At 38.1% G+C, this 21461-nt stretch overlaps 2 protein-coding genes across 2 annotated transcripts; both read right to left on the bottom strand.

The window, feature by feature from the left end:
• Positions 1-794: 794 nt before the first annotated feature.
• On the bottom strand, positions 795-16968 carry mfsd2al2 (major facilitator superfamily domain containing 2a-like 2; the record flags this gene model as incomplete). The annotated part of the gene is made up of 14 exons (XM_062998180.1): positions 795-1128; positions 2732-2908; positions 3489-3632; positions 4227-4339; positions 4424-4507; positions 4823-4906; positions 5946-6067; positions 6267-6357; positions 9332-9489; positions 9713-9791; positions 11009-11141; positions 11306-11430; positions 13122-13234; positions 16947-16968. Coding segments are annotated over 14 exons (1779 nt in total), but the record flags the coding sequence as incomplete, so codon positions are not given.
• A 2362-nt stretch (positions 16969-19330) lies between these two features.
• fam110a (family with sequence similarity 110 member A) lies at positions 19331-20548 on the bottom strand. Its single transcript, XM_062998611.1, has one exon. It carries the CDS (start codon positions 20546-20548, stop codon positions 19391-19393), a length of 1158 nt encoding a protein of 385 aa, XP_062854681.1. The 3' UTR covers positions 19331-19390.
• Between the last annotated feature and the right edge of the window lie 913 nt (positions 20549-21461).

Genomic DNA, 21461 nt, shown 5'->3' with positions numbered 1-21461 from the left:
CTTTATATAACAGATTTATTACACCTGTTAGCAATTGTTGTGACTGAAACAGATGATGAAGAGGTGTGTTACAATATTTTTGTCCATATAGTGTATTTAATTCTCCTCACCTTAAACAGTATTTTAATGATGCAAAAAGATAAGAAAGAAAATGTACAACAAGAAAAAAAATTATTGACACACGTCAATTTTGATAACATGTTCACATTATTTTAAGTTTAAATGAAAAACATTTAGTTCTTTTGACAAACGTACATGCACACTATTATTCAACCCCCAGCCTATTTGGTGGAATACTTCAGGACTGATTCCTTAACCAAGCTTTGGGTGACTTGGAAGTGTTTATGGGATCCTTGTCTGTAAGTTTGAAATCTCTGTAAGTTTGATGTCTCTTGGAATGTTCAAGGTCTTGAAAAACTATTGATACCCATTGTTCTTTTAATGCAATGAAATGACAACTTCTTAGTTCACAGTAGTTTAACTTTGGTCCCAATGGTCCAACTTTAGGTCATACAGACCAGCAGTAGATTTTAAGATCAACAAGAGTGTGTAGTACTTCAATACTGTGTAGACGCCTGGCTGGCCAGTAGCACAGCTTACATTCAGGGTGGGCCCCAAAAAATACTTCCCCATCTTTCCATCTATTGTTTTAAATACACACACTCAATAACTGGCACAGGATCAACAATAATTTCTAATGTTTAGTCCAATATTGTTTAAATCTTAGCTTTTACACATTTAGTCACTGTACACTACCAAAAAGGTACACTTTACTGAGAACCAATATGTTTATTTTACACCCATGTCACGATAGCCTTCTTTGAGGAAATATTATTACACACTGAAGATGACTGTGTGCTACATTGAGAAACTGAAAATGTGTTTTTTGAGCTACATCTGGGTTCACACGACTGTGAGTTTAATCTGCAATCTGCACAAGCAGTATAATTGTAGAGATTTGCTCTTGTGTTACAGTGCATTTTGCAATAATAAAGAGATCTTCTCAGGTGGGAGGAATACTGTTTCACACTTGAAGAACACTTTGTGCTCCTCTTTGACCCAAGTGTTGACCTGCTTTGCACTGAACCAACATTCTCTTTTTTGGTGGAAATCATTTGAGTCTTGGTTCTGCAGAGACAAGAACAGAAAATCATTATGTAGCCTTATGCACATAAAACATTTCATCTTATTCTGGATTATAGTTAATGGATTATAAATTTAAATACCAGTCCTACAGACACATTCAAAAGTTCAAGAAAGAGAGATATATTTAAAAATTATTATTGCAATAATTGCCTGCACCTGTGCTCTGTACCAGTGGCATTTGTATACCACCATCAGTCTATTCATGATTACCAATAATACAGCTTGAGTAAACCTTAAACCTTAGCTTTTAAAAGAAAAAATAAATATCATTACTAAATCCAGTATAGAAATAAATAAATGTTAAAAAAAAAAAAAAAAAATTTATCTCTGCAAATTTCTGTAAAACAACATAGACAATGCTATCAGGTCTTCTTGCTTCATGCTTCTTTGGACTTCATCATCACAAATTAATGGTACAAAACTAAAATGTAATAACTTGTCATTAGATGAATCTATAATTTTTAGTAATTAATAAAAACTGATTTATTTATTTATTAGTATTTTAACGTCATGTTTTACACACTTTGTTTACATTCATGACAGAAACGCAAAATTAATCAGTTCACATCTTTAACAGTTTTAACACAGTTTATCACAGTTTAATGTCAAACACAATTTTATATCTCCAATTCACCTCACTTGCACGTCTTTGGACTGTGGAAGGAAACCGGAGCTCCCGGAGGAAACCCACGCAGACACGGGGAGAACGTGCAAACTCCACACAGAAAAGACCCAGACTGCCCCACCTTAGGTTTGAACCCAGGACCTTCTTGCTGTGAGGCGACAGTGCTACCCACTGAGCCACCGTGCCGGAAATGGATTTGAATTAAGCTCAGATTTGCAACAAAGTACATGGCATTAAAATTAGGTTCTAATAATTTGCTTCTGGAGATTTGATGCCATTGACCCTTTTACTTTGAACATCTTTTCTTCTAAATTCTCTAAACATAATTTGTTAATGCATTTAAATTTCATTTTGTTATAAAAATTAAAGAAATATTTAATACTACTTAGTTAGAAATATATTAATAGATATTTGTTTTAATTTAGGCATTTATTATCAACATTATCTATTAGAACAGTAAAATAATTGTGTTCTTTTAAATATTTTTTGTTATATAAAAACAATATTTTAATTTATAATCTCGTAGTAATAAAATATATTTTCAATATTTTCAATTTGAGATGCTTTCGCCTGCCAAGACATTTTTTGCAGTACATAGAGTTGATGTTATGTATGCCATACTCATCTTCGGCACGGTGGCTCAGTGGGTAGCACTGTTGCCTCACCGTTGTTCGATCCCCAGGTGGGGCGGTCCGGGTCCCTTCTGTGTGGAGTTTGCATGTTCCCCCCGTGTCTGCGTGGATTTCCGTCTGGAGCTCTGGTTTCCTCCCACAGTCCAAAGACATGCAAGTGAGGTGAATTGTAGATACAAAATTGTCCATGACTGTGTTTGATATTAAACTTGTAAACTGATAAATTTTGTGTAACAAATAATTACCGTTTCTGTCATGAATGTAACCATAGTGTAAAACATGACGTTAAAATCCTAATAAATAAACAAACTAACCATACTCATCTTACCTTGTTTGTTCCAAATCTTCTTGGATCTTCTGGTCCAGTGTTTCGTTGACTGGGTACAGATAGAACAAGACCAGGCCCGTCAGCAGTAGAATTATAGGGATTGGTGCCAAAAGCAGGCGTAACGCCAAGATGACCTCTTTACTATGACTACATGCTCCTGTTTTATAACCTGTTAGGCTGTAAAGATAAAAAAAAATACATGTAAAGTTTACTATGTATATCTGTCATTTTTACACGCACTCATTAACACAGACTTATTTAATAGAGTAAACTAAGAAATCTTACTGTGAAAAACAGTAACACAAGCTAAAAGGAATTGTTCACCTCAGTTGATTAGCATAACATTGCTAACATGCAGTGCAAGCTAATGTTTAACAGTTTAGCGCTGTGCATAAGTACACTGCATCTGAATCATAGCAGGTTATAAAATATGTTATTTGGCTGAACTGTCCCTAGGTGTAAAGGAGTGGGAGTATAATAAACTGCAATGTACTAACCTGTTCAGAGTGTTTCACTAGCTTGCACTCCCTTCATGCTATGCCTAATTGTTTTATTATTACATCTTACTGGCAACAGAATCACAGCTTCAATGCAATACTAAACAAGCATGAACACCAAATATGTCCAGAAAATGCTTCTACATCATCAGAAAGAGGAACATGGTGTAAATCTTGTGTTCTGGATGAACTAGACATTTGGAGCAGTACTGGAGCTAGCTGCAGAGCTGAGGAGTAGGTGTTTGATAGAGATGACTCACTGTAGTGTCATAGTGGAGATGCCTGCAGAGAGGCCTCCTCCGAGTTTGTTACAGAAGCATGAGCAGGAATAAAACAGTGGCTCCATTTCACTACATCCAGGATTCTGAAGCATAAACTCATCCACCACATCAGGCAGCATCGACCTTAAAAAAAGAAATCTATATATTCAATTTATGTATAATAGTCAAACACGTTAAATGGCCAAAAGCATGTGGATACATGAGCCATAACCATAAGCATTAATATAGAGTCTGCACTCCTTCTTTCCCTCTTCTTTGTGGTGATAACTGCCTACACTCTTCTGTGAAAGCTTTTGTGTCTGTGGGGATTCTGTTAAAAATCATTTGTATAGTCAGGCACTAATGTAGGACGAGATGGGTTGGCTTACAATTGACAGTCCAGCTCATTCCAAAGGTGTTCAGTGGGGACAATTTACAAAATCAACTGTCCTCAGTGTCTTTTCAGGATAAGAATTACTCTGGAGAAAACCCAGGCAGACAAAGAAAAATATGCCTCATAAAAAAGTCTCACAGACAGTTACTAACAAGCATCAAACCCCGGTTCAGGACCCACATTGCTGTGCCGCCCCAGGATGTCAAAGCAAGATTTATTAAAATAATTCAGTTGAGAGTAGTTGTAAATGATAAACATGGCACACAGCAGTAGCATAGCATGCTGCCTTGGTTACAAGATGAATAGGACTTAAGGAGACAGATCTAGGTCTTTGATTTACACACCATGGTAACAAGAAGAGTGTAGCTACGCTGGTGCCGACCAGAACACACGTGATCATATAGAGTGGGAAGTTCTCTGAGACGCATGCTAGAATGATCATAGCAGGGATGAAGAGCTGTAAATACAAAAAACACAGGGATATATCATAAACTGATGAATAAATAAAGCATTTAACATTTATGAAATATAAAAAACTCACAGGCAGGCCAACAAAAAGGGTCCTTTTCTTTCCGAACCTCACCAAAGTCATCTGCCACATAGGTACTGATACACTAGCTGAGATCTATTTATACACAAGAAATATGTAATTTGAATTACAAATAAGCCATGTTTACAATTTTATTAAGACAAAGTATTCAGAATGGAATTCAGAATGTATATCTCAAAATTATACGTAAAGGTTCCAATGCAATTTCCAGATAACTGCTTCTTCCAAAATATATAAAAAATAATAATTACATACTTTTTATACAAAATAAATCGTTTATATACAGTATTGTTTTCATTAGGACAAACAGTACTTGCCCTATATATCAGTTTAAAATGTATGCTTTAATTTGGGACAATAAGCTTCTCCCAAAAAAGACTTGACACTTACCAATATAGCCAACATCAAGTACTGGAACTGTGCTCCCAATCCTGCCACATGGATGCAGAACAAGGCAAAGTTTCCTAAAGACATCTGGGAAACATAGATGGCAATAAACTTCATACATTAAAGCAACTAGTACTATGTAAAAATGAGTAATAAAATTGCTATTTAGTCTATTTTAGGTGTTTCTATGGATTTCTGGTTATAATCATACATCATTGTGACTTGACCTACTATACAAAAATAATAACAAAAACAAACGTTAACAGGCACATTAACATGAAATAAACTAGTTCTTGTATGCCCCCTTGTGGAAGCTTGACATTACTACTTGTAAACCACAGTAAGACCAGATTGCCATCATTTTCATTAATTAAGTATATTTTGTTTTGTGTTTTGTTTTGATGCATTGTTTGTGTTACCTGGGTCATGGTAAAATCATGGACAAAACATGGGTCACTTGAAAAAAGTTTGAAAACCCCTGATATACATAACAGCATATGCTATTCCATATGCGAAGTTGCAAGGCAGTTTTGCACATCTATCTAGTATTTAAATACTAGGACCTTTTATCAGTTACACAAAAGGTGCACTGTGTACTGACTGTTGCTGTGCATTTGTAATTATGCACAGTTTGTTAGCCCCTGCCCCCTCTTACCCAATCCATCAGTGTACACAATAGGACCACTGCTGACCAAATATTGTTTAAGCATTGGGCCTTAATTACAGCAGTGATAATATAATGATGTAATAATGTGATAAAATCAGCAGCACAGCAGTACACAGTAGTAAGAAACAAGTATTCAGACACTTATTGGTTGGTACGGCGCTGGGAAAAATGCATCAGAAGGTGACTATATAGAAAAGTGATGGAATTTGTTTTTAAAATTCTTAATAAATACAGTTTTAAAAAGTGTGGAAACTTTTTGACGAACCCTCATATAATATTGTAAATTAATAATTTATTAATTTATCATACTAACATTGTAATAACATTATGTAATAACATGGATAGTCTATTACATTCACTACTGTGGTCCACATTGTAGCTGTACCTAATAAACTGACAGCTCTGTGTACCCAATTTCTACTGTGTATTATAAAAGAGGCATCTTGTGCAAATCCCAACCTGGAATGCAAGTGAACAGAATAGAAAACCAAGCACCAGCCGCTGATACGAGACGTGACCTATTATTTTCTTCAAATCAGCCAGGTATGATGAGTGCCTCTGTATCCGCACACCCACAGGTCCTGAAAGAACAGAATTCACACAGCCAAAACAACAACCTTCCTTTAATATCCAACCTGATACTGCACAGCATAAAGGTTAAAACTAGTCTGGTGGGTTTTACAGGCTGATGTGACCACATGAAAGACTGCAAAACATTGTCAGAGTTAATAAAAAAACCTTTATGCCACCACTGTAAGAGGTAAAGCATAACAGACTCACCACTTTGTTCTTTTACTCCGAGAAAGAGCACCATACAGCAGAGAAAGTATAGAGCTCCCAGGATCAGAGCGGAGGTCATGAAGGCTGATCTCTGAGGAAGAACATAAAAATGCACTTTACTATTTACTATTCAAACGGTTTCACAAAACCTCGTAGAATGCATCTATGCTCTTTGCTTTGAAACATTTCTAAAGGCTAAATGTATAAGCACAGAGTGTGGCACACTAGCTATTTATCAAGCAAATTGGTACGTCTTTTCATGAAAGATTTGATTCATTTCATTGCCAGTTCCCATAAATATGGTTTCATGCTGCAGATTTCTAATGTGAATGTATTCTAATTTTAATTCATTCTATTATACTATTAACTCAGCATCAAATTAAATTCAGACCTGTTCAGATTGTGTTTTAAATAGCTGTTTTTAGCTATATGATACACTTGCCTTGTTTAAACAACTCTGTTACTGTGTTCCATATCCATTTTCACAGTAATACTGACCAGTGCATTGACCTTTGATCTTTTGTAAATGCACCCCCTTAGATAGTTTGGCTGTCTTAGCTGCATTGAACTGGTTTAGCTGGTCTCCCAGCCTGGAAAAGCTACGGTTGGGCTGGTCTTGTATGTTGTTCATCGGACCTCCCAGACTGACCAGCTTAAATCAGCCTGTTCAGCACTAAAAATGCCACTAAACCATCAAACCAGTGAATGCCCACTAGCTTAACCAGCTAAATTCAGTTTGTGTTTCTTCTACAGATGTTATACAATATATTGCAAAACAAAACTGATGCATCACAAACATAAGACGTGTGCAGATAGAGAAGACACAGCTAGTCTGCACTGAAATTTGTTATTCAGCTATTCTGCTAGTTTGCACTAACATTTGTAATTCAGCTAGTCTTTGCTAACATTTGTTAATTAGATAGTCTGCAATAACATTTTGTACTCAGCTAGCTTGCACTAATATTTGTAACAAAGCTAGTCTGCACTAATATTTGTAACAAAGCTAGTCTGCACTAATATCTGTAACAAAGCTAGTCTGCACTAATATCTGTAACAAAGCTAGTCTGCACTAATATTTGTAACAAAGCTAGTCTGCACTAATATTTGTAACAAAGCTAGTCTGCACTAATATTTGTAACAAAGCTAGTCTGCACTAATATTTGTAACAAAGCTAGTCTGCACTAATATTTGTAACAAAGCTAGTCTGCACTAATATTTGTAACAAAGCTAGTCTGCACTAATATTTGTAACAAAGCTAGTCTGCACTAATATCTGTAACAAAGCTAGTCTGCACTAATATCTGTAACAAAGCTAGTCTGCACTAATATTTGTTGTAAAGCTAGCATTTAGTAACATTTGTTATAGAGCAAGTCTGTGCTAATATTTTTTTTATACAGATAGCAAGTGGTAGCATTTGTTATAGAGCTAGTATGCACTAATATGCGTTATATAGCTAGTCTGCACTAATATTTGTTATAGAGCTAATCTGCACTAATATTTGTAACAGAGCTAGCCTGCACTAATATTTGTTATAGAGCTAATCTGCACTAATATTTGTAACAGAGCTAGCCTGCACTAATATTTGTTATAGAGCTAATCTGCACTAATATTTGTTATAGAGCTAGTCTGCACTAATATTTGTAACAGAGCTAGCCTGCAGTAAAAATATTATACAGCTAGACTGTACTAATAAGTATTATACAGCTAGCATGCAGTAACAGTTGTTACAGAGATAGTCTACACTAATTTTGGTAACATAGCTAGCTACAGTATGAATACTATACAGCTAGACTGTACTAACATACAGCTAGCATGCAGTAACAATTGTTACAGAGCTAGTCTACACTAATATTTGTTATACAGCAAGTCTGCAGTAACAGTTGTTACAGAGCTAGACTGCACTAATATTTGTTATAGAGATAGCTACACTATAAATATTATGCAGCCAGACTGTACTAATATTTGTGACAGAGCTAGCTACACTGTGCATATTATACAACTTCACTGACATGTGAGATACAGCCAGTCTGCCCCTACATTGTGATACAGTTTAGCTAGACTGTGCTAACATTTGTGATACAGTTTAGCTAGACTGTGCTAACATTTGTGATTAGGGTGGCCAGCCGTCCGGCTTTAGGTCGGACAGTCCGGTTTTTCAGCTGCCAGTCCCTAAAAATCCTCCTTTTGGAGTGAACTGGTTACATTTTTGATCAATATTATCTGTCATTGGCTCAGGTACATGTCAAAACAAATGCTCGTCCACCACTGGCCAATCGCAGAAGGTCCGCCCTCTAAATGCTAGTCTGTGATTGGGTGGTTGAATTTCGCCCGCTCGCTCTGTTCTGCATACACCTCTACTTGAGTCAATTAGTAAACTTTTGGAGGCAGCGAGGAACAGACTTAAATATCAAAAGTAGACACAACATGGTGAGTAAAACAGTAATTTGTTATAGAATTCTTGCTTAAATTGGTCAAAAACTCTGTAATATGGGTTATGGTTTCATTCTGTGTGTTGCAGTATCATGTCCCTCTGTTCCTGGTATGACGTCCTCCTTTTGGGGTGTAATGTCCTCCTTTTTGTGACTATGAATGTGGCCACCCTATTTGTGATACAGTTTAGCTAGACTGTGCTAACATTTGTGTTAAGTTTAGCTAAACTGTGCTAACAATTGTGTTACAGTTAACTAGCTTGTAGTAAAATTGTTAAACAGTTTGGCTGCACTTATATTTGTTTTATTACTAGCCTCACCACAACAGTATTTCAAATGTGAGAGTCATTATTAATGTAATTATATGCATGAATTTAATTACTCTTCATATCGTACATGCTGGATCTTGCCAGCAGTCTCAATTCTACTGCATCAAACCCAGTTCATTCAAAGGTTTGTTTACAATCTTTACATTTAGCTTTAAATATCTTTATCATTTAACTGTAAATCCAAACAGTACATCTTCCTGGTAAATCCAGCCAGCCCGTGCATTGTTTTAGATATTAGCTTTTTACCTAACTAAATTAATTTCAGGCTTTATGATAATGATGATGTGGGTGTGTGAAGAAAGTGTACTGTCTCCTGTAGATAAGCAGTGGGTGAAGAAGAGGTGCTAGGTGTGATCTCGGCATTCTCATCCTTGCAAGAATCCTCTCTCTCTGCATTGTACACGCTCAATACCTGCCCCTGTATCACAGCAGCTATTAGCATCGACAACACCTCCGCACTCATTCCTATTCATAAAAATGAAAAAAAAAATAAAAATAAAAGACAGATCAGGCTGTAATGAGAAATGCAAACTACAAAAGGAAAAAATAACAATCCCATAAAGCTTTCATATAAAGTCCATTTGCCAAAGCCTTTTACACATTTTGAGATTTGTTCATCAGTTACAGTACTCACTAACACAGCCACAAACCCAGATCAGTACCACAAGGTGGGGAAAAGCATTCTTACTATAGGCCGTGGCTGAATCTCTGTCTCTCTCATCTCCTCCCAGGAACATATTTAGAGATGTATAGGGGACATGATAGCACTGAAGAGACAATAAGATTGCAATATTAAAGCAATATAAGAGCTAAACATGTATTAAAGTTGATGTTAGTCATCAGTTTACATACACTTGTAACATGGCAAACCTGAGATTTAAATTATTCTTGCTCAATTGTTCTTTTTGTATGTACTGTTGTAATGACACTATCTGCTATGTTTACATGTACATTTATAGCATTTAGCAAATGCTGTTATCCAAAACAAAGTACTATTGTGACCAAACACAATCCAGTTAGTTGAGGATTGGGGCGTTGCTCAAAAGCCTAATAGTGCCAACCTGGCTGATGTGAGGCTAAAACTAGCGACCTTTCAATGTTTGTTTGTTTATTAGGATTTTAACGTCATGTTTTACACTTTGGTTACATTCATGACAGAAACGGTAGTTACTCATTACACAAGGTTCATCAGTTCACACGGTCATATCGAACACAGTCTTGGACTTTAGTGTCTCCAATTCACCTCACTTGCATGTCTTTGACCCATGTGGACACGGGGAGAACATGCAAACTCCGCACAGAAAGAACCCAGACCGCTCGACCTGGGGATCGAACCCAGGACCTTCTTGCTGTGAGGTGACAGCACTACCCACTTAGCCACCGTGCCGCCCCGCGACCTTTCAATAACTAGTCCAGTATCTTAACAGCTGAGCTACCTAACCATTGGTCTAAATATCCGAGGGATCTTCACAAAGTTTCCGCACTTATTTTGGTTGGAAACAGTGAGTATGGGAGGAGTAGTAATTGGTCGTTTTGGACGCTCAAAGAAGCTTTGAGGGGAAGAAGATTTTCATGTGATGATGATGTGAAAGCAGCGCTGCATCAGTGGCTACACGCTCAACCAAAAACATTTGTTGCTAATGGCATTAAAAAGTTGATACAGAAACATGATGTAATTCGTTTTTTTTATTCTTAATAAATAGAGTCAAAAAAAAGTGTAGAAACGTTTTGAAGAACCTGTACATAACAAAACATTACAAAATCATAGATGGCGTTCTGGAAGAGTCAGCAATCCATAGGTTTACATAAAAGTACAATCCAATATATATTGGGCGACATTCTAAATAATAAATACTGAAAAATATTTCATTTTAAAGGGTGCAGAAATGTTTCTCTCAACTGAACATTAATGAATACAGATAACAGATTAATCTAATTAATAACACAAAGCTTTAAAATAAAGAACTATTTAAAAGGTACATACACTCATAAGAGTTTGAAAGAGACAGCTGGTAATGAGGTACCAGGGCACATTGACTGAAGTGCTCGCTGCATTGTGAGGGACAAACCAGAGGAGGGCATAAGAGAGAATGCCCAGTGGCATGGACAGAACTGACCTGAGAAACACAAGAGACTCTACATGACATACAGGACATAACATGAACACAACCCAGAAAAACATAAAAAGAGGATAACTGTTTCACTGTTTTACTGCCCAAACACTCCCGAGTAATGACATTAACCAGACCCGACAAAGCAAAACCTGAAAATTCACACCTACCAGGGCAGAAATTTGCCAAGTGGTGTCCGTCCGGTCCTGCTCACAAGATACCCAATGAGGGGGTCAGTGAGTGCATCCCACACACGATTGACAAACAGGATCAGAGAGACAAAGTATGCCTCCATCTACATAACAGACAGGGAATGAGGAATGAACAGAGAAGATTGTCCCTCGCTCAGAATGACCCAAGACTGAATGACTAAAGATCTTGTAACCGAAGGGCTTAATCCTTTACAAGTAACTTTCTTATATTATATCAGGTGACAAAACTAACACAACAGCTTTGGGCCATGTAGAAGCTTGCTTCTCCATCTCTGCCAAACCCAAACCATTGATGTGTTACCATCTCGTTTAAAAACCACTTAACTAAAAACAACAAATGTTTTGGTGTAATACCCACTTTACTAATGGACTTTCAAAGTATCTTAATGATTCTAGTAAAAAATGGAAAGTCTGGGCAAGCACTAATCTGTTTTTACTTCCCACTACTCCTATAGTGATGGATAATTGGCTTTCATCAACAATTTCCAGAGATGTTTCACTCTCTTAGGTTACACTCAGATATTTCCAAGTACACAAATTATGCATGAAACTTTATATCAGTTTTCCACATACTTCAATTATATTACATTATATATATACTATATACACTGATCAGCCATCAGTCCATCTATTTCTCTACATACTTTTTTAGCCTGCTTTCACTCTGTTCTGCAATGGTCAGGACCCCCACAGAGCAGGTATTATTTGGGTGGTGGATGATTCTCAGCACTGCAGTGACACTGACATGGTGGTGGTGTGTTAGTGTGTGTTGTGCTGGTATGAGTGGATCAGACACAGCAGTGCTGCTGGAGTTTTTAAATACCGTGTCCACTCACTGTCCACTCTATTAGACACTCCTACCTAGTTGGTCCACCTTGTAGATGTAAAGTCAGAGACGATCGCTCATCTATTGCTACTGTTTGAGTTGGTCATCTTCTAGACCTTCATCAGTGGTCATAGGATGCTGCCCATGGGGCGCTGTTGGCTGGATGTTTTTGGTTGGTGGACTATTCTCAGTCCAGCAGTGACAGTGAGGTATTTAAAAACTCCAGCAGCGCTGCTGTGTCTGATCCACTCATACCAGCACAACACACACTAACACACCACCACCATGTCAGTGTCACTGCAGTGCTGAGAATGATCCACCACCCAAATAATACCTACTCTGTAGTGGTCCTGGGAGAGTCCTGACCATTGAAGAACAGCATGAAAGGGGGCTAACAAAGCATGCAGAGAAACAGATGGACTGCTGTCAGTAATTGTAGAACTACAAAGTGCTTCTATATGGTAAGTGGAGCTGATAAAATGGACAGCAAGTATAAAAACAAGAGTGTTATGGCTGATCAGTGTATATATACATTAAAACCACCTTCAGATAGAGGTCAAATGGAAACACTAAAAAACCATAAAAACCTCAGAAAAGACACAAGTTTCTCTAAACATTCTATATTGTAAAGGGGATTATGCAATCTGTAATTTGGAGTCCAAGAGAATTGGCCCTTCATTTTGGGTTAGAGAAATAGCATTATTGTTGCCAAACAGCCATTTATATTTAATATCCTTCATAAACCTCAAAAAGTTGCTTAACTCCACAAAATAAAGACTTCAGTCTTATTGCATCTGGTATAAATAATAGATGCATAGCCAATTCAGCACTAGAGAAAGCAACACTTTTAGCAGAAGGTCTTTGACACATAGTACTTGAGTTATGAAAAATCAACATTACAATGGCATTACAATAACTATTACTGATGTTTGAAGGTTATTAACTCACATGTACAACATCCAGTAGAAAAATCTGGAAGGAGAAACCCATGGCGATGTGTGTAGCCTGGTATGGAATCCCCCCAACTGCATAACATAGCTTTGTAACCAGAGGGATTCCTGCATGCTTTTTAAAGGAAAAAAAAGATACAAGGTGAGATAAAACATTCAAATACTGTAAGGTTAGAATATTATACTTGCATGAATATTATAACATTAAAAGTAACTGTGAAATAGTTACATCATACAGATTCCCCCTCTTTAAAAAGTACTAGATTCAGTACTAAATGTTCGGTTTGGTATGAGTACATCTAAAGTTGGACTTTTTGTTAGAGGCACAATTTTTGATCAGTATTTTGCCTAAAGCAGCTGGTAATCATTAATTATTAAAATAGTAGGTGATGTGCAGTGAAGAATAGGCAGGGTGAATGCCCTTTTCCCAACGTCATACCAACTTTTTAATGCTATCAGCAAAAATGTTTAGCTTGAGTGAGTAGCCACTGATGCACCGCTGCTTTCACATCATCATCACATGAAAATCTTCTTCCCTTTAATGCTTTTCTGAGTGGTCAAAAAAGGTGGAAATCAGATGGCAGTAAATCCGGACTATAAGCGTCTCTCAGACACGACCGATTACCACTCCTCCCACCTTCACCGTTTCCAACCAAAATACAAAAGTGCTTAAACTTTTTGAAGATCCCTCGTATTTTGCAAATGACAAGCAAAGAAACAATCAGTTACAGTTAAACACTGAGGGACTTGCTTCACATTAAACATTTATGAAAGTTCAAAGATATATTGATTTAAATAAAAACAACTACACAAAGTAGTCACCATGGCTGCTGCACAGAACTGTACTACAGTAATTACATTAGTAGGTGCTGTAAAACACCATGTGAATGTCAGCACGTGTTGTTACCAAGTAACTTAACAACTTGTTAATTAAAAATATATTAAATATGAGGAGAGAGAGCACAGTGGCACAGAGTGAGTAACACACAGTTGATCCACTTCAACCCTAACATGAACACAACTCAGAAACCACGTACAATATAATGAGCATGAACATATAAAATAACCATATGAAAAGAGTAACACACAGCTGATCCACTTCAACTCTGACCAAGATCAAGCAGATGGTAAAAATTCATACTTACAGATTCACTGCAGATTGTACTTTCATGTATCATTTAATTGCCCTCTTTTCAAAAGCAAACACCTTGATACAGCCTACTTGAACAACTGATTTTACACTATGACATCCTTAATACACATACACACAGTGTATTATTCCCATCCTTAAATGCATTAAAAACAGGACATACGTACACTTGACTTGTTCTTTCTATTCCTCTCATCCTGGTCTTGTTTGGTACAGGATGAAAGATTCTCCTTAACTGACTGTAGTTTATCCTGTAGTGCTTCACCCAGTGTCATACTAGTATCAATCTTTAGTTTAATATTGTCCTAAAAGCTTCTCCTCAGCATTTTCTGCATTGATTTACCTTTTCCAACTCAAGCAAACTCATATACAGGTATGTGTTTTGTTCACGTCCTGGGAAGAGTGAAACGTAAGAACTTACCTGATAATCCTTACACAAAAACTCTGCCCACCTACAGGAGCCTTAGCATGAGATTAGTTTAACAAAACACTAGACTTGTGGGTATAAAAAGAAAAAAAACCAATCACCTTTATATTGTGTTATGTTGTGTTAACATTTGTCTTCTAAACCAATTCCTCCAGGCTATATGACAATATTAGGGCTAATAAATAAAATAAAGTTTTTAATGTAAACACAGTCATGGACAACTTTTGTATCTCCAGTTTACCTCACTTGCATGTCTTTGGACTGTGGGAGGAAACTGGAGCTCCCGAAGGAAACCCACAGACTCCACATTGAAAGGACCCGGACCTCCCCACCTGGGAACAAAACCCAGGACCTTCTTGCTGTAAGGCGACAGTGCTACCCACTGAGCCACTGTGCCGCTCCCACAGTGGAATAAACAGAGCTCTTACCTCAACCCCAGTGCCACTTTTGGGGTGAACTGGAACATTACTTACAAGTCAGACCTCCTTATTTAACTTATATTGCCTAAACTCTCACATGCTCTTTTGACTAAATTGGTACAAATTCTAACAGACACACTTTGAGATCTTAGGAGGAGTGTGTGCCAAAACGTGAGTCATGAGGATGGGCAACTGCATAGTAATACCAGATCAATGCATAAAATTTGTCACAGTTGAAAAAAGTGCAATCCAAATCATATTAAGCCAATTTAGGCCCTGATGCCAATAATTAATAACATTTTATAACCTCAAATGTAATTAATTCAGATCTTATTCAGGTCTGGCCTGTCCAAGTTTTCATCTCTAGGATTTCCAGGGCAGGAAAAACCCTTTTAGTTCGCTCATATTGTTTCTTGCACATAACTGTGGTAAACCTGAAATACTGCCAGAGAAAGGAAGCGCAGAAAGAAAAGGACTGGGTGTGTTTTCCTGAACATTAGTGGATGCAGTAGACAAAAGCCAGCTTAGAACTTAAAATATGTTCTGCAAACCATCTGGCAAAGTGTGCCAGCTTTCCTACTACTCTGCTTTACCTACACATAATAACAGGAAACTTCTGGAACAAATGTAACCTTCATCTGCTGTATTCAACTATGTGGTATTTTCATACAGTTAAAGACACCGCCCTTATAAAAACATAGCTGTAGGTGTATTTTGAACATTAAGTACTGAAGCATGTAATGAAAAAAAAAATCCACCCTTGCTGAACGCTTATTACTAAGTTGCACACTGCTTCTGGAAGCAATGTCAGCACAAGTACTGTTCATCACAAGCTTTATTTTACATTTTTTTGGTAGTTTTTAAAAAATATATTTTTGTTTATGCATTTTCTCCCCTTTTTCTCCTTTTTAACGAGTCCAATTGCATCATGCTTCCTCTCCACCAATGCCTATCCCCGCTCTGATTGAGGAGAACGAAACTAACCCACGCCCCCTCCGACACGTGGGCAACAGCCGTATGCATTTTGTCAGCTACATTTTGACATGTGCAATGTGGATCAGCACTGTGTATGGAGAGACACACCCTGACAGCACTCATTTCCCATCTCTGTGCAGGTGGCATCAATCAGCCAGCAGGGGCCGTAATTGCATCAGTTATGAGAGAGACCCTATCCGGCTTAATCTCACCCATATCTGAACAACAGGCCAATCGCTGTTCACGTGGCTGCTCAGCCCAGTCGGCAGGCAGAGCTGAGACTCGATACGATGTTATTCGAGATCCCAGCTTTGGTTCCAGCGTGTGTTTTTACCGCTGCGCAACCTGAGGGGCCACTTGATAAGTTTCCATAAAACCAGTTGGATGGACAACCATCTTAGCACAAAAAGTCTCTAGTTTTATTATATGAAAATTGAACTCCTTGGGCAGAACAGCAAGCACTTTGTCACTTAAAAAACAGGCACCTCACATGACATGACTGATACAATTCCCACAGTGAAGCATGGTGATGACACAGTCATACTACAGAGGTGATACTTAGTGGCAAGAATTAAGGGACGAATGAAAGCAGCCAAATACAGAAACATCTCTGAGGAAAACCTCCTTTAGAGTACATGCAAACTCTTTCTTAATTACAATAAACCTAAGCATAGAGCCAAAACAATGAAATGGCTTTAGTTCAAGTCCACAAGTGTCCCAGCCAAAGAACAAATTTAAACCCCATAGTTGGGGTGGAGGAGCAAGACAAGCAAGACTTGTGGCTCAAAGGTTGCGTGGTACAGACCGGGATTTAATGAGTTCTCTGCAGTAGCTTGGGGCTGGACCATTTTTGGCCTTGTAGGCGAGCATCATTGTTTTAAACGGAATGCGGGCAGCTACAGGAAGCCAGTAAAGAGAGTGCAGCAGTGGGGCGATGTGACAGCGTTTAGGTTGGTTAAAAACCAGGCGGGCAGCTGCATTTTGAATTAGTTGCAGGGGTTTAATAGTGGACATTAGACTTGCAGGTGTATGTGCTGCCAAAGGAGCTTTAATAAAGTTTTAAATAAAGGGTCAATTAAATTTCAGTTTGTGCTTTTTGATTATTCTGAATGTGTTTTCATTGATGGGTAAAACTGCAGTTATATCAATTGAAATTAAATCTACAACACAATAAAGCATGCAGAAGTTAAGAGGTCTTAATACTTTCTCATTTTCATCTTTTGAATTGGTTTTAGACCTCATGTACACCAGACCAGATAGAAAAAGGACCATCCTGATTGGTACCAACTCAAAGTTCAACAGCCAGCATCTGTCATGGTATGGAGGTGTGTTAGGACTAATAGCATGGGTAAACCGCACATCAGTAAAGGAACCAATAATGCTAAAGGGTACATGTGCATTTAAGCAAATGACAAATGAGACTTTTAACTAAAATTGGCTTCATTTTATTTTAAATATTAGTGATGGAGCTACACACACTAATCTGAACCTTGTAACTACTGATGACGAACACTTGGTTGCAAAAATGATCAGTATATATACATACATACGAATCAGCATATATATACATAAAAGTTTTTGTAGCAGCAAAAATAGCATTGGTCCTGACCAGGAATATTACAGACCTAGATAGCAAACTGCCACATACACTTTGTCACAGTACATTAAAACTCAGATGGTAATACATTTTCTTTGTAAAACTCAAACCTAAAATGCATTACATTCAAATAAATTATTCATTATCTGCATATAAAACAAACAAAAAACATCATGAAAAAAAACATCAAATGTATCCGCCATAAAAGAACTTAAAAATTACAAATGTTTAATGCACGTCTATAGAGGGACATAATTCCAATGTAAGAATACAACACGTGATTCTATACAGCACTTACTTGGATGGAAATCTATTTTAGGCATCATTAAGGTGGTGTAATAATGGCTGGGAAATAAAGGCTGCATTCTAAACCACACACTTCTATATTAAATCAACTGTTAAATATATCAAAGGTGACCATCGATGGTAATGTTGTTTGGTATTGGTATGCATAACAGTTGTGGTTTGAAACACAGCCAGAAAATTACTCGGGTGCAACATTATCTGTCCAACAAGACATTTAATGTAACTCTAGATTTCAGCTTGCATGACTAGGATTATGTATGAACACATCTCTGTGAGAGCTAAAACAATGTGAGGTGTTTTTCTACCCTACAGTTTACATTGTTTTGTTTTCCTTATGAATTGTAGTCTGGATTTTACAAAAGATAACAGACTACAGGTAAACAGGGGTTGGTTTGAAGGAATTCTCCAGATGTGTATCACTTTTCAAGACCATAAGCGGCTCTGCGGCTTTAGTAGTGAATCATCTGCTATCTAAATCTGTACATGTGTATTTGTACATACAGAACTTACTTGGGTGGAAATCTATTTTAGGCATCATAAAGGTGGTGTAATAATGGCTTGGAAATAAAGGCTGCATTCTAAACCACACACTTCTAAATTAAATCAATTGTTAAATATATTAAAGTATAAAATATATATTAATATATTAAATTAATATATTATTAATATATTAAAATATATTATAGTTGTTTGGTATTGGTATGCATAACAGTTGTGGTTTGAAACACAGCCAGAAAATTACTCGGGTGCAACATTATCTGTCCAACAAGACATTTCATGTAACTCTAGATTTCAGCTTGCATGACTAGGATTATGTCTGTAGCTAAAACAATGTGAGGTGTTTTTCTACCCTACAGTTTACATTGTTCTGTTTTCCTTATGAATTGTAGTCTGGATTTTACAAAAGATAACAGACTACAGGTAAATTCTCCAGATGTGTATCACTTTTCAAGACCATAAGTGGCTCTGCGTCTTCAGTAGTGAACCATCTGCTATCTAAATCTGTATATGTTTATTTGTATATACGAACTTAGTGGGAAAAGGTTAGTTAGATGACCCTTGGTTACTTGTTCTACATATAACCTAGATAGAAACTCTGTATGTTTGTATTGGTTGTACTTGGACTTTTCTACTGTAGGTACCTACAAAGCACCTTTATGGGTTCCCACAGAGGGACTAACCGAAGAACCAATTAAGAAGCTGGATAACATCATCCCACCCAAGAGTTGGATGTAAACCTTGATGGCTCCTAATAGCTTTTAAATTACTGGTTGTCCTCAAGTCAGATGGAAGTCAGTATCTACAACAGTTTGCCAGGGTTCACAGACTGTAGTACTGCACCGTAATAGCAGCAAAAAAGAATTTTACATGCCTTACATTAGGTCCGTGCAGTCTATATGTTAGCCACTTTTGTGCTGTCCTTCACCTGGCGCAGTTCATACAACCACTTAATCACCCTTGCGTTCCTTTCTATAACTGAAATACCATAGCTAGGTTTTTCCTCTTTGGCTGCTTCTTCCTCCTCCTCTTCATTTCCATCTGCTGTGTGCTCAGAGGCGGGAGCACTGGCACTACGGAGGCGTGAAAGGGATGCTATGTCTGAACCAGGTGCCAGATCACTAAAGTCTGTTGGTTCGAGGCCACAGTAGTTGAAGAAGCGCTCGACGTCAGCGCCGGCGCGGGAGAAACGATCACTCACATCAGACTTTGAGCGTGTGAGCGATCGTCGCTTCTTAGAGGTAACGGATGACCGGTTGGTGACAGCAGGAGATGGAGGTGGAATGGCGTTGTGGCTTGGTGATACTTGTTCAGCTGGAGATTCAGAAGGAGGCAAAGCCTGAGATAAAGGTTCTGCTGAGGCCGGTAAAGGCTGCACTGGATTGTTGGGGGGTTTAACAGTTGGTTGAAGTAGCAGTGGAGATGGTTGGGCATGCGTGTACGGTCTTAGGAGTTGCAGAAGTTGAGAGTGGAGACGCTGCTCAGGTAACTGCATCCGGCACGGCCTTCTCATCTGTGGCAAAGCCACCTGCGGTCTTACATCAACCCTCCTTACTGTTGCTGTAGATGTAGACGCCAAACCGTCTACTGTGGATTTGCCCTGAGTTATAGGAGATGAAACGGACTTTAGAGCAGATTCTGTCGGAGAGGGAAGTTGAGATGGATTAAAGCCGGCTGAATCTACACTTTTTTCAGCACGCTGTGGATGAGCAGGAGTAGAAGGTACAAGTGGATCACTGACTCCATTAATCAGGCTGTTTAGATGTTCCAGGTAGAGAACTGAGGTATCAGGCTTTTCAGAAGAACGAGCCACTTTGCGAGTCGGCTGGGGAGCGCCTGGCCGAAGCTGCGCACTGTTGCAGGGAGGCACTAAGGGCTTGCGGATGATTGGCAGCTGCCTGTTAAGTGCAACCTGCTGGCTCTTGACATATTTAGCCTTGTCGGCCTCCAGGCGTTCCACAGCGCTTGGTTTGCGCTGGCCCGTAGACGAGTCCGTGCTTTCTGGCGGTCTGACTAATCGTCGGACAGAAGGGCCCAAAGTGTCGATGGACATCCTGGGACACTGAGGTATTACAAGAGATTCTGCTTTATTTTTTCAAGGATTTATTGCAGGTACGATGTGTCTGTGGTTAGTCTGTACTAATGTGGTAGGACTGGTCTCTTCACACACCTACAAAGATAGATAAACATAAATGATTACCTCAATTAACAGCAAAAAAACATACCAGACTAGGGGTTATACTAGTTTAAAACTATTATACTTAATAACATTAGTATTATAAGACGTTCTTTTTTGAGAAGAGAAATACAGCTATCTAAGACCTTTGTTATTCTGTGGGTATTTTAGGGCCACCTGATTTGTTTAATAAAGACTATGATAAAAAGAAATAAAGAAACAATAGCATTGTTATCACCGTCAAAGTGCTGGTGCTGGTTCCTGCAAACAAGCAAACCTGTTAAGAACAGGCCAGCGGTTCAACAGCTTTGAGAGCCCAATGATTACATACACCGATCAGCCATAACATTAAAACCACCTCCTTGTTTCTACACTCACTGTCCATTTTATCAGCTCCACTTACAATATAAAAGCACTTTGTAGTTCTACAATGACTGACTGTAGTCTATCTGTTTCTCTACGAGCTTTGTTAGTCCCCTTTCATGCTGTTCTTCAATGGTCAGGACTCTCCCAGGACCACTACAGAGCAGGTATTATTTAGGTGGTGGATCATTCTCAGCACTGCAGTGACACTGACATGGTGGTGGTGTGTTAGAGTGTGTTGTGCTGGTATGAGTGGATAAAACACAGCAATGCTGATGGAGTTTTTAAACACCTCACTGTCACTGCTGGACTGAGAATAGTCCACCAACCAAAAACATCCAGCCAACAGCGCCCAGTGGGCAGCGTCCTGTGACCACTGATGAAGGTCTAGAAGATGACCAACTCAAACAGCAGCAATAGATGAGCG

This window comes from Trichomycterus rosablanca, chromosome 7 (assembly GCF_030014385.1).
Source record: "Trichomycterus rosablanca isolate fTriRos1 chromosome 7, fTriRos1.hap1, whole genome shotgun sequence".
Lineage (NCBI taxonomy): Eukaryota > Metazoa > Chordata > Actinopteri > Siluriformes > Trichomycteridae > Trichomycterus > Trichomycterus rosablanca.
This window is presented reverse-complemented; position numbering and strand designations above follow the sequence as displayed.